Raw genomic sequence first — 12094 nt, 5'->3', positions numbered from 1 at the left:
GCAGAGGAACCAGAGATCAAATTGCCAACATTTGTTGGATCATCAAAAAAGCGAGAGAGTTCCAGAAAAATATCTACTTTTGCTTTATTGACTATACCAAAGCCTTTGACTGTGTGGACTACAACAAACTCTGGAAAATTCTTAAAGAGATGGGAATACCAGACCACCTGACCTGCCTCTTGAGAAATCTGTATGCAGATCAGGAAGCAACAGTTAGAAGTGGACATGGAACAACAGACTGGTTCCAAATCAGGAAAGGAGTACGTCAAGGCTGTATATTGTCACCCTGCTTATTTAACTTCTATGCAGAGTACATCATGAGAAACGCTGGGCTGGAAGAAGCACAAGCTAGAATCAAGATTTGCCAGGAGAAATATCAATCACCTCAGATGTGCAGATGACATCACCCTTATGGCAGAAAGTGAAGAAGAGCTAAAGAGCCTCTTGATGAAAGTGAAAGAGGAGAGTGAAAAAGTTGGCTTAAAACTCAACATTCAGAAAAGTAAGATCATGGCATCTGGTCCCATCACTTCATGGCAAATAGATGGGGAAATAGTGGAAGCAGTGAGAGACTTTATTTTGGGGGGCTCCAAAGTCACTGCAGATGGTGACTGTAGCCATGAAATTAAAAGACGCTTGCTCCTTGGAATAAAAGTTATGACCAATCTAGATAGCATATTAAAAAGCAGAGATATTACTTTGCCATCAAAGGTCCATCTAGTCAAAGCTGTGGTTTTTCCAGTAGTCATATATGGATGTGAGAGTTGGACTATAAAGAAAGCTGAGCGCCAAAGAATTGATGCTTTTGAACTGTGGTATTGGAGAAGACTCTTGAGAGTCCCTTGGACTGCAAGGAGATCCAACGAGTCCATCCTAAAGGAAGTCAGTCCTGAATATTCATTGGAAGGACTGATGCTGAAGCTCCAATACTTTGGCTACCTGATGTGAAGAACTGACTCATTGGAAAAGACCCTGATGTTGGGAAAGATTGACGGCAGGAGGAGAAGGGGACGACTGAGGATGAGATGGTTGGATGGCATCACCGACTCAATGGACATGAGTTCGAGTAAACTCTGGGAGTTGGCGATGGACAGGGAGGCCTGGTGTGCTGCAGTCCATGGGGTCACAAAGAGTTGGACACGACTGAATGACTGAACTGAACTGAACTAGGACTGTGGACCCAACTGAAGGGAACTGACAATTCTCACATCTATTTCTCTGAACACCTCAAAGAACTTTCATTTACAACTAGGCATTTAATCTTTTAGCAATTCTGTGACAATGCATTTTACAGCTGAGGAAGCTGAGACTGAGATGGGGGAAGTGAATTTCATAACAAATTGGGGCAAAGGCAAGGATAGAACTCAAGCTTCCTAATACTTCATGCAAGATGCTTCCTTTGTTGAAATAAGAATTTCTCTACATGAGGGAGGCCTTATGTTTAACCTCAAAGGCCTGGCCATTCAGCCTTTGGATCTTCACTCTCTGATGGCAGTGCCACAGTCAGTTCCCAGTGGGTTGAGGGGGGAACCTTAGGCCGTGGAATTCTTATAGTTGCACTCGGGGTAGATCAGGGGATATAGGCATCCCCTGGTGAGACATGTTTGCATGTAATAAAGCAGAAACAATACCTGCTGCATGAGTATGAGAAAATGGGGTGTAGTAGAAAGACCATGCAGTCAAACAAATCTGGATTTGAATTCCAGCTCTGTCACTTTTCATGGACTCTGACAAGTCAGTGCCTCTATGGAACCTCACTTTTCTGGTCTACAACATGGGAATACTCTACTGTATAGATTAGTTGTGAGAATTTGAAATGTTAATGTAAATACCTGATACATTTTATGTTTTCTCTATTTCCCTTCTTCTTTTTTTTTTTTTTTAATTGGTTTTTGCCATACATTGACATGAATCAGCCATGGATTTACATGTATTCCCCATCCCGATCCCCCCTCCCACCTCCCTCTCCACCTGATTCCCTTCTTTTTTAAAATGAAAAAAAATTCCTTCTTATGTGGATTAAAGAGAGGGAAATATCACACTTAAGGCTTTTTCAGTGAAGATTCAACCCCACAAATATTTATTGAGTGACTTCTATGTGTGGTCAGTGCTGTGGTTGGCACTGGCCTACAGAGAAGTGATGATCGGTAGGGGCCAGAGAATAAATCAACCAGATTAGACTCATTTTCTTCCCACTAAGCTTGGTAGCCCACAGGCTGTTGACAGGCAGCATGTCTGAGTTTCAGCTATGCAACTGACAAGGCAGAAGGATATAGGGGATGAATGTTTATGTATTTTAAGTGGAGTCAAAACTCACTGAAGAGATCCCGAGGGTACTGATAGGTGGAACAGTGTTACCTTAGAAGAGGGGGTGATGGATAGATCCTATCCTTGTCCCTGGTAATTCAGTATTTTTATTCATGAGCTGGATGAGACTATGAAGCTGGAAAAAATAGGATCTTGTTTCAAATTGGTCTGGACAAGGTAGAATAAGGAACTGAGTAGACTTGATTGGTGCCTGATCTGTATGCCCACCTCAAGGGCTTTGAAGTGTTGGAGGCAATAGGGGGAGGGTGCTAGTCCGATGAAGAATTGTTGGAACGTAGTACCTTTGACTTTGGATAGGAATGTTAGGGATGTTGGAGGTGAGAAACCCTGGGAATCCAAGATGAAAAGTCCTTAATAAACAGGGGAGACAAAGAGTACCCTAGCCTGTGGTGGAGGCTGGATAGGAGGTAGGTGTGTTCCAGAAAGGAAGGCAACTCACTATACTGCAGAGATATTGCTTCTTGTGATCTAAGGACAGGGGAGTAGAGATGTGAGCATGGCTGCAAGTGTAGACCTGCCAGGAAGCTGGAGGGTGGCTGCTGGAGGGTCCTCAGTTGCTCTGTGAAGGTGTTAGTCGCTCAGTCATGTCCGACTCTTCGCGACCTCTTGGACTGTAGCCCACCAGTCTCCTCTGCCCATGGGATTCTCCCGGCAAGAATCCTAGAGTGGGTTGTCATTCCCTTCTGCAGGGAATCTTCTTGACCCAGGGATCAAACCTGGTCTCCTGCATTGCAGGCAGATTCTTTACCATCTGAGCCACCAAGGAAGCCACCAGTTCCTCTGTATAGTCTGGCATAGACATGTGAAGGACATGGCTATACCCTGGACCTAGTAACTCCCCTCCCGTGGATGGAAATAGCATGTGCTAATCTGTCCTTGATTTCACACCATCCCCGTGTCCTATTGCTCAGCCTTTCAGTGAGGAGCTGTGAATATAACCCTTTTTGTCAAAGTGGGCGTCAGCTTCATGAGGTGGAATTTCAGCCACGTGTGTCTTTTCCTGCTGTCTGTCTAGACCCTGCCCCAACTTGGTGGCTCCACTGGGTCCTTTTGGGTCCCCTTCAGCCCCTTACTGGGCAGTGAGATCCTGTCAGTCCCCCAACCCCTTCCGCAACACCAGGAGACCCACTGTGCACAGGAGGTCATTACCTCTTTCCCCTTGTCTGGGGCTTTCCTTAGCCATTGCTGCTCTATTTCTAGTGGAGTACAATGCAGGCAGGGCATACAATAGCAGCCTTTTTCCCTCCTGGTATCTCTTTCAGTCTTCTGTGCAGTGGCCCAGAGCCTAGGTCTGGCACACTGGGGACCAGTCTCAGGCCCCAGGACTACCCCTCTTCTGGTCAGCTCAGTTCTTGGGACATGGCATTTGTTCTTATCTTCTGATGTTATTCCTTGTTTAGCTTTTCAGTTTTGCTCTTTCCAGAGCAAAGCATTGCTTTGAACCCCAGCTGGTGGACAGGGCCGTGGCACTTCACCAATACCTGCCAGGTGTTCTCTGGAGGTAGACCTGTCTCTCTGTTCCTGGACATCCTGATGCTACTCCCGTTCTACCTGGTCTCTGGTTGAACCACAGCCTAGACAGAAATGCTCTCTGTAGATGAGACTTGCAGACCTCTATATGATCTAGTCTTTGTACCTTGCACCTAGAATAGCCTCATGGTCTGGGAGACCCAGCTCCTGCAGTAACCTCAGGCCCACAGCCAATCCTCAGGCTCTAGTGACTTTGCTTGTACCCTTACCCGCCACCCCCCTTCTGCCTACTGTAGTATTCTAGTGTTTCTTACCCTGTAGGGTAGAAGCCATTGCATCTGGGCACATGGGCCCACCGCAGCGCAGAATGGCTGGGATGTACTGCGAAGGCACTAGTTCTCTTCACTGCATGTTAGGGAAGTGTGATCCAGTGAGCTTCCTGTATTGCTCTAAGGCCTCTCATCCTTTCCATACTAGGCCTTGACTTAGCAGAGAAATGAGCAGAGTGTGGCGAATGTGTGTCTAAGAAGAGAAGCCAACTCCTCCTGAGTGGGAAGGCTTTATGGAGGAGGGGGCACACAGGGTGTGCGAGGCTGAGCAGGCAGTGGGCACCCTGACTCACTGTGCCCTTCCTCTCTGGCAGTGACCCGCCATAACCACCTCAAGGACTTCATGCTGGTGGTGTCTATCGTTATTGGTGTGGGTGGCTGCTGGTTTGCCTATATCCAGAACCGTTACTCCAAGGAGCACATGAAGAAGATGATGAAGGACCTGGAGGGCTTACACCGAGCCGAGCAGAGTCTGCATGACCTTCAGGAAAGGTAAGGCCCTGTCCCTTCCCCTGACCCTGATGCTGCTAGCTCTTGGGAGCCTCCAGTTTCCACCTGAGAGGTGGGCTGTCTGGCTCCCAAGACCCTGCTGACGTGGTGGTCCAGGCTGTGTCATCCTCCCAAACCTGCATCGGAGCTTAGGTTCCTGCCATTCCAGTCACACAGGCAAGTATTCCTCCCCAGAGCAGAAGCTTATTTCTATCCTTTCTCCCCGGAGCTTCAGAGGGAGAAGTGTGGAGCTGCTGGAAGGTCTTGAGCTTCCCTGGTTGGATGGCTTGTGTGGGGTCATTCCATCCTCCATCCCACCTCTTGACTGCTTCCCTTTCCATAGAAGTAGACATAATTAACTGTCCTTCCCTGTTTCCCAAAGAAACCTCACAAACCTGTCTTCTTAATACCTTTCATGCTGTCTTGTATGGCATCTGAATTTCATGAGTCCTCACTTGTTGTATGTGTGCTGTGCTCAGTCTGACTCTTCGCAGCCCATGGACTGTAACCTGCCAGACTCCTCTGCCCATGGAATCTTCCAGGCAAGAATTCTGGAATGGGGTGCCATTTGCTACTCCAGGGGATCTTCCCAACCCAGGGATTGAACCCATGTCTCTTGCATCTCCTGTGTTGGCAGGCGGATTCTTTACCACTAGCACCACCTGGGAAGCACCCACTGTTGTATGACTGGGTAAATCCCTCTCCTTTCTGGAACATATTTCCTCATTAGTAATGTAAAGGAGTTGAACTAGGAGCAGACCAGGACATTTTAGCTCTGATAGTCTGAGGTTCTGTTTGAATAAAGCATGGCTTAGAAACTATTATAGAAGATCTAGCTGTGAAGGGAAGGTGACAGTCAGCCAGCTGATCTAAGTACTTCCTGACTTCTAGGAACCAGGTCTGTGTGGGGAATTGGAAGGAAGTCACTGCTCCTGGGCCACAGAGCACACACTTAAGAAGGAGCAGTAACTCAGTGCCAGCCTGTGGCAAGAGAGCTCCAAGGACTGGAACAGCACAGAGGCAGGAGACGAGTGGATGTGGAGTCTGAGGAGGTGGCCTTGAAAGATGGGTAGGAAAGATTAACCTGATAGTCGTCATTGAGTGTATAGAGTGAGGCCAGATCCCTGGTACCTTCGGACTCACATGGAAAAGTTAGTAGGATGCAAAAGGCAATAGAGAATCAATGTGGGTATTTGACTTTTTTGCTTTGTTTTGGTTTTGAGAAAAGGAGAGGCTGGCTTCAAGAGTGTTTGTCAGAAAATGATTCCGACAGCCTAGGGACTCCTGTTGGGAAGTCTTTGCAGGAATCCATGTAAAAGGAAGTGAAGTCTGTCTCTTTTCTGTTTTTTTTAATGATAGATACTATTTTCTTTGGAGGGATGGGGAAATGGTTTCTTAAGAACTCGATATTGTTAAGTACATTTAAGCATTATTGTTTGTAATCACCACAACCCTCTTAGGTAGGTATTATTATCCCAATTTTAGAGTTGAAGAAATGAAGCCTCAGAGAGGGTGAGTGTCAGTAAGTAGTAAGTTAGGAATTTCTTTAACCACAGGGTGCTGCCTCAGTAAAGGCAGCCCTAGCAGATTCGTTTCCATGGGCTTTTAGGAGGCAAGAGGAGTTTTATCTTTGAGCTGATTGCTGGCTACTTTGCTGGGCCCCTTGTTCCTGGGCCCTTTTCCAACTGGGGGCTAAATGCTGCTATGTGGGCAGTCCCCATTCTTCATTTGTCTGAAAAACATGTACTGTTTTCATTCCAAAGGCAAAGAATCTACGCAGGAGGCATTCCAAGTTTGGGGATAAAACTAAACTCCCAGCCCTCCCTGCTCCCCAAGGCCTCCAGAGCTAACTGGCCACTGTGGCACTTTGAGAAATGAATGCACACCCCTCCCAACCCGAGACAGGCTCACACCTGTGCACACACATATCCTGCTCTGACACAAGGGCCCACGTGCCTCTTTGTGCCTCCTTACTTTGGCAGACCTCACTGCCAGTCACCAAAGAGCTTTTTCCAGAGTTCCTGATGCTTTAGGTGAATAAATGTAATGCTACATGTGCATTCCAGTTAGGATTTCACTGGGTTTCAAGATAATTCTTTAAGGCAGGCAGGAATTTTGAGTCCCACTTAAAAAGGAAGAAACAGGCCTGGTTCAGGGAACAGACTTGTCCACAGTCACACAGCTGCGTAGAGCTGAGCTGTGGTCAGACTGCCTGCTTTTCTTACTTGTGATGGTAACTGATTGCCGCCTTCAAGATGCTCAGTCTTCTGTGAAGGAGATGGGGTGGGCCCAGGCTTGATTGTACATTTATTAGCTCATTTCTTCACCCAGTAGTATTTATCGATCTTCATCTCTATTACATCCAAAGTGTATCCGTTTTGATTCTACTTTAAAAGAACTCTCTATTGTATGAAGAAGACAGGCATATCATAGACTTTTCAGAAGAGGCTGCTTTCAGAGAGGATAATGTTTCAGTGAAGAACTGAATCCCTAATTTCAAGCAGTTGAGTCATGGGAGAGTGCAATAAAGGAGGATACTCAGGGCAAGGAGATTGTGCTGGAAATGGCGCCCCGACTTGATTTTAGCTGTGCACAGGCGCCACCTGCTGAGTGCCTTGAGGTTCAATTCCTTTTCACTCCAGGGACAAAGTACACAGAAGGCTGCAATTTGTCAGCAGAAAGCTTGCAGCTTAGGCATTTTTCCTCTCCTCCTTACTTGTCACCACATCTTTTGAGGCTTTAGTCATTGAAAAATCTGGACTTGGGATTTTTTTTAGAGGTTCAGTTCTGTTTCTGCCTCTTCATTTACCTGCTTAATTAACTCAGTGGTCAGTGCTCTTTTCTGTGGTCCCTACGTGTTCTGCAGCCTGTCCTCCCCCTTCTGTACCTCAAGTCTAAGCCATATACCACATGTTTCCTTCCTCTTCCTTTCCCCTCTTATCCTATAACATAGTGCTTCCTACTAAGGGAGGAAGACCGGACAGTAGCTAAGTCCTTTCCCTCCTCCAGAGGGATCAGCTAATGCTTATTCTTTCTTCTGGGTCTAACCCAGGCCTCACCTTCCCCTACTTCTTTCAGGCAGAGTTGATCACCCCATCCTTTGGGCCTACCCAACACTTTATTTCTCTATTATAGAACTTATCACACTGTGTGCACCTGTTTACTTGTCTATATTGGACTAGGCCATGAGCACCTCAGTGGCAGGGACAGTCTTCTCACTCATCTCCATATATCTAGGAGTCACACAGGGCTTGGCATTTAGTAGACACCTTAAAGTACTAGGTGAAGGAAGAGGTAAATGAATGAATGAATAAACATAGATATGTAGTGCAAAGAAAGGGAAGGAAGGAAGCTTAGCTGGATGGATGGAGGATTTTGTCAGTAAACAGAGGGAATGTGTGGGTGGGTCCAAGGGCATATTTCATTATAAGTGATGCCCTTGAGAAGGAGTGTGCTTAGGAAGGGAACTTAAGGTTGGGCATGAGGGGCTCCCCCAAATCCTGCCCAGCCCCTTTGGCGTGAATTTTGTGTTTCTGTGTTTTTGGGATTTAGGTATTCAGGAGTCCGAGAGGTACAGCTCAATAGTTCCCTTCTCATCTGCCTTAAATCTCCCCATGACCATCACCCCCAGCATATTTCACCATCAGGCTTTCCCTGGATCTTTGGTCTAGGTTGCAGGGTATTCTACATTGATTGCACCTTCCAGATACCTTGGTATAAAGGTAGTAACTATGCAATTTGAACACATAAAGATTAGAATTTTGGTCTCAATTCTGTCTGCCATTTGTTCCCTTTCCTAAGCCTTTGTGTCCATACCTGTCCCAGGCTGATAATTGTACAATATATCATTATCTGCAGGGAGGACGAATGTGGAAGACCTTGTAAACTAGTAGTTGTTATGATCTGAGTATGTAAGACATCTTCTTGTTGTTCAATCAGTAAGTCGTGTCTGACTCTTTGCGACCCCATGGAATGCAGCAACACCAGACTCTCTTGTCCTTCACTGTCTCCCCGACACCTTAGAAGGAAGGATTCAGATACCCCGGAACCTTGGCTTCACAGCCTTTGTTACTGGAAGCAGAATGATGGTCCAAGTAAGTAGGGTAATGACACGGTTTCTGTTGGTCCTGAGCTGCCTCATCAGGGCCAGGCAGGCGGCAGAGTAGGGAGAACATATTCTGAGTGCTGGAGGCTCCATCTTCCTCTTGAATGCTGTGCCTCGGGGCAAGTTGGCTGGCACTGCCTTGCCTGGCCTTCTCCAGCTCCCCGCATTGTCTGCAGGCTGCACAAAGCCCAGGAGGAGCACCGCACGGTGGAGGTGGAAAAGGTGCACCTGGAGAAGAAGCTGCGCGACGAGATCAACCTTGCCAAGCAGGAAGCCCAGAGGCTGAAGGAGCTGCGGGAGGGAACGGAGAATGAGCGGAGCCGCCAGAAATACGCCGAGGAGGAGTTGGAGCAGGTAGGAGGGTCTACAAATTCCTGGACATCCCGAGGGGCTGGGGTCAAAGGACAGGAGCCAAAGGTCTGGCCAAGAGTAGTGGAAAAGTTGCAAAAATGATCACCGCGGTTGTGAAAGCACAGTGAATAACAGGTGATCAGTTATTCTGTCCCTTTCTAGTTGAGGTATGAACATGTACAGATGGTAAGCATACAGCTGGCATGCTGTACATACGCAGGTACCTGTGTAACCGCCATCCGCGTCAAGGTACAGGATCTCGTAAGCACTCAGAGGGCTCACTCCTGCTTCCCCTTTCTCCCTGTCAGTACTCCACCTGAGAGGCAGCTACAGTCGTAACCTCTAGACCAGATTAGTTTCACCTGGTTTTTAACATCATGTAAATGGCATTATACAGTATGTATTCTTTTGTGTTTGGTTTCTTTCATTGAACATTATGTCTGTGAGAGGCAACCATGTTGTTGCATGTAGTGATAATGAGTTTATTTCTATTGCTGAGTGTTAATCCATTGTATGGATAGACTATAAATTATTTATCCATTCTCCGATTGATAGACCTTTGGGTTGTTTGCAAGTTTTTTTTTTTTTTTTAAACTTCTTTGTGGGCATCACTTATTTCTTTTGGATATGTAACAGGGATTCATATATTTAGTTTTAAGAAACTGGCGATTTTCCAAAATGATTGTACCAATCTGTACTGCCACTAGTGATAGTGTGAGTTCTAGTTGAGTCACAGCCTCAGTATTTTATAGGCATTTTCATTTTATACATTATGATATGGATGTAATGGTATCTTATTGTGATTTTAATTTTAATTTTCCTATTGACCAATAATATTGAATACCTTTTCATAAATTTATTGATGACTTTATTTGGGAATCTTCTAATTTGAAAAAATTGGGATTCAGTTAAAAACATTTCCTAACTTCCACTGTGATTTCTTTTTGACCCATGGTTATTTAAAAGTGTGTTGCCTAATTGTCAAACACTTGGGGACTTTTCTGTTTATCTTTCTCATTGATTTCCAGTTTAACTTTGCTGTGTTCAAAGAACATGTGCTTTGACCACAGGTTCTAGTCCTTTCAAATATGTTGAAACTTGGATGATGTAAGCAGACTACAGAAAACAACTAAAAGGCAAAGAAATGTCAGACTGGATAAAAAAACAAAACCCAACTATATGCTGTTTACAACAGACATGCTTTAGAAATAAGGATACAAAATGGTTAAAAGTAAAAAGATGAGAAAAGATATTAATATATGATAAACACTAAGGAAAATGAAGCAGGGGTAGCTATGTTAATGTCAGACAAAATAGACTTAGAGAAAAAAGTATTACTAGAGACAAAAATGAACATTTCATATAAGATAAATGTGTGAATTAAACAGTAATATATAACAACCTTTAATTTGGATACACCTAATAATATAGTTTAAAATATATGTGTGTGTATATGTGTGTGTGTGTGTGTGTATAAAGCAAAAGTTTAAAAAAACTAAAAGGATAATAGACAAATTCATAATCAAAGTTAGAGATTTTTAGCATCCCTCTCCCAAAAATAAGCAGCCAAAAGTATCAGTAAGGATATAAAAATTTAAACATGATTGATCAGTGTGACCTCGTTGCTCTATACGGAGCATTTACCCAACAACCGCAGAAGACACATTCACTGTGGTGTTTGCGTGTTGCTTCTGCTCCAGTCTCGCCTCTCCCTCTGGGTATCCAGTATTTATGTTGGACCTTTTAACTCTATTCCACGTGTCTCTTATGCTTAGTTCTGTTCTTTTTTTCCTCCCTCTGTGCTTTGGTTTGGTTATTTTATATTAATCTGTCTTTGATTTCCCTAATCCTATATTTTGCTAAGAACATTGTGGTATTTAGCTCATACAGTGGAATCCTACTCTCAGATAATGTATTTTTCTAGAATGCCCATTTTATTCTTTTATTGATTCTGTTCCCTGTCCAGAATTTTCCCATATTTTTCTTTAACATTTTAGTCATAGTTGTCTTAAAGTCCTTGACAGGTAACTCTTAACATCTGGATCATTTGTGGGACTGCTTGTTTTTCTTCTTGCTTATTACTTCTATTTGCCTGCCTTTCTTCATGTCTAGTAATTTAGTAAATGCTGGATAGTGTGCACAAAGAATAATAGAGGCCACAGATGATTTTCATCTTCTATCAGATATAGGGTTTAGTTAGGTATGCTGGGTGAGGATCTGGTCATCTCAAGCCAATGAGAGACTGAAATGTGTCGGAACTGGGTTATAGTTTAGTAAGAGTTGGTCCAAGCCTCATTTGTCCCTGTTTCTCAGCATTCCGCTTCCTGACTTTTTATTGAGATCTGGTGAATTTATTTCTCCCTAGTCCTGAATGACTATAAGATTCATTTCTGCCCCTTGGACATTTTTAAGTTAGCTCTTTGGCCTCCTACTCCTCATAACTTCAAAGTTTTGCAGCTCTCTTGAGGAGAAGACTGACTGTGTGCTTGAGGCAGATCCCTTCTTTCTTGCAATGCCTTGTCTCCTAAGCATTGTGACATTATGGGAGATTTTATTCCACTCTTTGGCCTATTCTCTTGCACAGCCCCAGAGTGCAGTAAATGCTCAGTAAAGAAAATGGATGTGTCTGTCTCTCTCTCTTTACCTGGGATCCCCCTGTTCCCTGTTTTGTAATTGTTTCTCTCATTACACAGTTTTTAAGCCTGTTTGACCAGCCCTTCCATGTGCCTCCACACCTGTCTTACTTCCTTCTGCTTGCTCTCTCTTCTCTCTCCATTCTCCCCTTAGCTGATCCCAATCCTTCAACTGCTTTTAATGTGGAACTTGATCCTACATTTCCAGGCTCAGTGTGTTAGTCGCTAAGGTGTCTGTTCCTCATTTTAAATCTGTAAAGCCAGGAGTGGGCTGTTTTCTAGTTTCCTTTTCAAGGAACAAAAATCCAGTGAAGCTTGGTCCTCTCACGGGCTCTCAGAGGAATGAAGGTGTTTTGTCCTTAGCTAAGGCCCTCCTGGTCTATATTAGG

The 12094-nt window shown here is 44.6% G+C and overlaps 1 protein-coding gene across 4 annotated transcripts in view; it reads left to right on the top strand.

The window, feature by feature from the left end:
• The window catches only part of STIM1 (stromal interaction molecule 1), a 195690-nt gene that overhangs the window by 171686 nt on the left and 11910 nt on the right, over positions 1-12094 (top strand). For all 4 annotated transcript variants that reach the window (XM_043480934.1, XM_043480935.1, XM_043480936.1 and 1 more), the window contains 2 exons: positions 4442-4619; positions 8898-9075. In XM_043480934.1, the coding sequence (XP_043336869.1) occupies positions 4442-4619; positions 8898-9075 (356 nt within the window). The remainder of the gene's footprint in view (positions 1-4441; positions 4620-8897; positions 9076-12094) is intronic.

The sequence above is a fragment of the Cervus canadensis genome, chromosome 11 (assembly GCF_019320065.1).
Source record: "Cervus canadensis isolate Bull #8, Minnesota chromosome 11, ASM1932006v1, whole genome shotgun sequence".
NCBI lineage: Eukaryota > Metazoa > Chordata > Mammalia > Artiodactyla > Cervidae > Cervus > Cervus canadensis.
This window is presented reverse-complemented; position numbering and strand designations above follow the sequence as displayed.